The 5,841-nt window shown below is 50.5% G+C and overlaps 1 protein-coding gene across 1 annotated transcript in view; it reads right to left on the bottom strand.

Moving 5' to 3' along the window:
- The window catches only part of LOC111963588 (type II iodothyronine deiodinase-like), an 8,499-nt gene extending 4,382 nt beyond the window's left edge, over positions 1-4,117 (bottom strand). The window contains exon 1 of the mRNA XM_023987132.3: positions 3,896-4,117. Within this exon, the coding sequence (XP_023842900.1) occupies positions 3,896-4,117 (222 nt within the window). The remainder of the gene's footprint in view (positions 1-3,895) is intronic.
- Positions 4,118-5,841: the final 1,724 nt, after the last annotated feature.

The raw sequence follows: 5,841 nt of genomic DNA, 5'->3' as shown, positions 1-5,841 counted from the left end.
CGACGGGGCAGGACGACAGGGGCAGGGACTGAACGATAGAGGCAGGGATTGAACGACGGAGGCAGGGACTGAACGACAGGGCAGACGACAGGGCAGGGGCACTGAACGATAGAGGCAGGGACTGAACGACAGAGACAGGGACTGAAACGGCAGAGGCAGGGACTGAACGGCGGAGGCAGGGACTGAACAGCGGAGGCAGGGACTAACGGCGGAGCAGGGACTGAACGGCGGAGGCAGGGACTAAACGGCGGAGGCGGGACTGAACGACAGGGGCAGGGACTGAACGGCAGAGGCAGGACTGAACGGCGGAGGCAGGGACTAAACGGCGGCGGCAGGGACTGAACGGCGGAGGCAGGACTGAACAACGGAGGCAGGGACTGAACGGCGGAGGCAGGAGCGCTGAACGGCAGAGGCAGGGACTGAACGGCGGAGGCAGGGACTGAACGGCAGAGGCAGGGACTGAACGGCGGAGGCAGGGACTGAACGGCGGAGGCAGGGACTGACGGCAGAGGCAGGACTGAACGGCAGAGGCAGGAACTGAACGGCAAAGGCAGGACTGAACGGCGGGGCAGGGACTGAACGACAGCAGACAGGGACTGACCGACAGGGCAGGACGACAGGGGCAGGGACTGAACGATAGAGGCAGGGACTGAACGACAGAAGACAGGGTAACGACAGAGCAGGACTGACGACAGGGGCGGAGAAGGGCAGGGACTAACGATAGAGGCAGGGACTGAACGACAGAGACAGGGACTGAACGACAGAGGCAGGGACTGAACGACAGAGACAGGAACTGACGCAGAGACAGGGACTGAACGACAGGCAGGGACTGAACGACAGAGGCAGGACTGAACGACAGGGGCAGGACGACAGGGCAGGGATGAACGGTAGAGGCAGGAACTGAACGACGGAGGGCAGGGACTGAACGACAGGGGCGGGACGACAGGCGGCAGGGGAACTGAACGACAGAGGCAGGGACTGACGATAGAGACAGGGACTGAACGGAACAGAGACAGGCGACTGAAGGCAGAGCAGGGACTGAACGACAGGGGCAGGGACTGAACGAAGAGGCAGATGAACGATAGAGCAGGGACTGAACGAACAGAGGCAGGGACTGAACGAAGAGGAACAGGGACTGAACGACAGAGACAGCGGGACTGAACGGCAGAGCAGGGACTGAACGACAGGGCAGGACTGAACGATAGGGCAGGGGACTGAACGACAGAGGCAGGGACTGAAGGCAGAGGCAGGGACTGAACGACAGAGACAGGGACTGAACAATAGAGGCAGGAACTGAACGACAAAGGCACAAAGGCGGGGCGGGGGAGAGAGAGGGGCATGAGAGGAGTGAAAAAGAGAGAGGATTGAAGCGATGAGAGAAGGAGGAAAGTGACAAGGACGCAACAGAGGATCAGACTCTCAACAGGGGGACAGAGAGGGGAGAGGCAAGGGATTCCTCTACCAAATTACCCCAAACTACACCAAAAGGGGACAGAGAGGGGAGAGGCAGGGATTCCTCTACCAAATTACCCCAAACTACACCAAGAAGGAGACACAGAGGGAAGAGGCAGGGAATCCTCTCACAAATTACCCCAAAACTACACAACAAGGGGACAGAGAGGGAGAGGCAGGGAAATCCTCTACCAAATTACCCCAAACTACACCAACAAGGGGCCAGCGAGGGAGAGGCAGGGTACCTCTACCAAATTACCCCAAACTACACCAACAAGGGGACAGAGAGGGGAGAGGCAGGGAATCCTCTACCAAATTACAACCAACTACACCAACAAGGGCCAGAGAGGGGAGAGAGCAGGAATCCTCTACCAAATTACCCCAAACTACACCAACAAGGAGACAGAGAGGGGAGAGGCAGGGAATCCTCTACCAAATTACAACCAAACTACACCAACAAGGGGACAGAGAGGGGAGAGGCAGGGATTCCTCTACCAAATTACCCGAAACTAGACCAACAAGGGGACAGAGAGGGAGAGGCAGGGGATTCCTCTACCAAATTACCCCAAACTACACCAAACAAGGGACAGAGAGGGAGAGAGCAGGTATTCCTCTACCAAATTAACCCAAACTAGACCAACAAGGGGCCAGAGAGGGGAGAGGCAGGGATTCCTCTACCAAATTACCCCAAACTACACCAACAAGGGACAGAGAGGGGAGAGGCAGGGATTCCTCTACCAAATTACAACCAAACTACACCAACAAGGGGACAGAGAGGGGAGAGGCAGGGTATTCCTCTACCAAATTACCCCAAACTACACCAACAAGGGGCCAGCAGAGGGGAAGCAGGGTATTCCTCTACCAAATTACCCCAAACTACACCAACAAGGGGACAGAGAGGGGAGAGGCAGGGATCCTCTTACCAAATTACAACCAAACTACACCAACAAGGGGCCAGAGAGGGGAGAGGCAGGGGATCCTCTACCAAATTACCCAAACTACAACCAACAAGGAGACAGAGAGGGGAGAGGCAGGGAATCCTCTACCAAATTAAACCCAAACTACACAACAAGGACAGAGAGGGAGAGGCAGGGGATTCCTCTACCCAAATTACCCCAAACTAACCAAGAAGGGACAGAGAGGGGAGAGGCAGGGATTCCTCTACCAAATTACCCCAAACTACACCAACAAGGGACAGAGAGGGGAGAGGCAGGGAATCCTCTACCAAATTACCCCAAACTACACCAACAGGAGACAGAGAGGGGAGAGGCAGGGAATCCTCTACCAAATTACAACCAAACTACACCAACAAGGGGACAGAGAGGGGAGAGGCAGGGGATTCCTCTTACCAAATAAGCCCGAAACTAGACCAACAAGGGGACAGAGAGGGGAGAGGCAGGGGATTCCTCTACCAAATTACCCCAAACTACACCAACAAGGGGCCAGAGAGGGGAGAGGCAGGGTATTCCTCTACCAAATTACCCCAAACTACACCAACAAGGGGACAGAGAGGGGAGAGGCAGGGTATTCCTCTACCAAATTACCCCAAACTAGACCAAGAAGGGGACAGAGAGGGGAGAGGCAGGGTATTCCTCTACCAAATTACCCCAAACTACACCAACAAGGGGACAGAGAGGGGAGAGGCAGGGAATTCTCTACCAAATTACCCCAAACTACACCAACCACATTCTTTAGTGACGAGCATCGTACACGTGGTTCATTCACCTGCTATAAGCCATTCACATCCATTCTGTACATTTTCTTATCTATCAAAATGCCTATAGGTGTCAGATGATCTGTGTAAAATCCCACATGTGTACCTGTCTACCTGGTGTGATGCCTGGTGTCTGGCTGGCACTGACACACTGGTCTCTGTTTGGTTTGGGAGTTAAAATGTAACATTTAGGAGAAGCCAGACCTCTGAATTTCTGAGTAACAGAGGGTGAATGGCCCTCATGGTTTTGACTGTCTGGGGACCAAAGTTCATCACGTTTTAGATAACCTACATTTTGAATTTGATATTAAAGTTCAACATTTAAAGGAGAGGACATGGGCTCAGATGGCCAGATAAGAAGAATTCAGTGATGCAGATGTATAACTGTCCTTTCAAAATGAAGGACGTACCTTCTAAAAACGATACAGTGCTTTTGAAATGTTAAGATTAACAGATAAGTATTTATATAACAGTTGAGATACCAACTCTTCCAGGTGATGCTACTCTGACACTTTTAGAGGACACTATTTCGCCAATCTTGCATACACACAAGAGTAAAATTATCCGTGAATATGTCCATGAGAGAGTACTATTATATTGGAACATTGCCCAGTAACTGTGGGTCTGTTGAACACAGTTATACCACAATACAAGTTGCTACAACGTACAGTATAAGCACAGACTCTAGCCTCAGTGTAGCCTGCAGTGTTAACATACATGGTTCATTACCTGTTTGTATGCGTCCAGCAGGAAGCTGTTCCATATGGACCGGAGCCCCGCCGAGGTCAGCATGCGCTGCCACTCTCCCCCGCCGCCGCCAGGGCAGCTCAGCAACGACACCACGCGCTTCACCAGGACCACCGAGTCGTAGAGCGCGAGGAACAGGCAGTTGGAGAAGAAACCGGGCAGGATCTGGAGGGTGACCAGCAGGTCCACGCTGGCAGCGCCCATTTGTTTAGGCTTCTGTCCCCGGACTAGACCGATGATGCGTCTCGGTTTTAGCTGCTTTCCAAGGACATGCCGCGAAGACAGGTGCTCCTCTGCTTTTCCCCGCTCACTGTCTGACACTGTCAAAACACTAAATATGTCTCTGTCCCCTCTCTCGAAGGTGTAAGGTCTTTATGCTGCTGCTCGCATTTCAACGGAGTGCGCTCTGACTTGACTTGGAGCGCACAAATGAATTGTCACCCGGGATAAAAAGAGGCAAGAGAGGGCTCAAGGAGCGTTTTCGAGGGCTGCGCTCTGCGCGTGCCAAAAGTTGTATTTAGCTGGCTTTGTAATTGCTTGTGTGCTCCAACGAGTTAGCCCTCTCGGCTGTAAATCTTTTTATACCGTAAATTATTCGCCTCCGCGATAGAGCTCCAGGCGTATCTTGTTGTAAGATCATGACGTCAGACCGAGTGCTACCCCCCTCTCTCGCTGGCTTATAGCGCTTCTCGGTAATATAACGCATGGAAACAGAGAAGGGTGGCCAAGCCTACAAGGAACTTTATATTGTTCCAAAACAATCAGACAGAAGATAGTGCACTCCTTTAGAATTGATCATTTTTCACCCCAAAAATGTACGTGAAAATACAAAATACAATACAAAGTGGTTAACAATTATTATTATTTTTATCATAAAAAGTAACAAAAGATTAAAAACAATACATTTCTAGACTAAATTAAATTAAGATAGACCAAAAAATACCAGTAAAATGCATGTGCAGTTTTGATTTAAAAAAATGACTTATTTTTTCACAACCCCTTCAAAGTCATATTCAATAAAATATGAAACCACTAAAACAACCATTTGCTCTTGATTTATTGACTGTCTTTGTATTTAACATCTCATCTCATTCTCAGCTATCTTGTCAAACAAAAAGAGTGGACAAAATTGTAAGCAAACTTGCACACTGTGTTTTTCTAGGAAAAAGTAAATCAACACCTGTCTCTCTCCCCCGTCAGCTGACCCAAATGAACTCCTCTTGCCAAGCACAGTGAGCCCAACAGGAAAATAAAGAGGCCTGACGTTATGATTAGTAATTGTCATAGTCGCTGGACATCTGCCATGTGGGAAATTCAGACCTTTTATGAACTCATTATATAGCTACCCCTCAGGATGACTCACTCACTGCTTTTAGACTATTGAGATGCACCCCGGGGCGCATCGTCTATTGAGATGCACCCCGGGGCGCATTGTCTAAAACACCATCCAGCACCCCTACAAGCCATTGCGGGCAGGGGGGTAAGATTCACCCACCTCTGGTCTCAAGTGATGTCCCCAAAGTCCTTTCCTTGTCTCCATTCCTTCTTCTACACGGATCTGAGAGGACTTTCCTTGTGTTTCTGACTACAGGTGACTGGAAGGAGACGAGAGTGAGAGGGGGGATAATTGAGGTATGACCCAGCCAGCTTGATGTTTCGTATCCTCAGTCTTCCATACATCCGGCCTAATCTCTCTCCTGCAGAAGCTTTATACCGGGTACTGTATACAGAAAGCCTGTTTCCTCTAGGCCACAAAGAAAGTCGATGGGTACATGCCAATGGCTGCACTTACAGGATGTAATGTCATGGTCACAGGAGGTTGGTGGCACCTTAATTGGGGAGAATGGGCTGGTGTTAATGACTGGAGCAGAATCTGTGGAATGTTATCAAATACATCAAACACATGGTTTCCATGGTGTTTGATGCCA

The sequence above is a fragment of the Salvelinus sp. IW2-2015 genome, linkage group LG4q.2 (genome assembly GCF_002910315.2).
Source record: "Salvelinus sp. IW2-2015 linkage group LG4q.2, ASM291031v2, whole genome shotgun sequence".
NCBI lineage: Eukaryota > Metazoa > Chordata > Actinopteri > Salmoniformes > Salmonidae > Salvelinus > Salvelinus sp. IW2-2015.
This window is presented reverse-complemented; position numbering and strand designations above follow the sequence as displayed.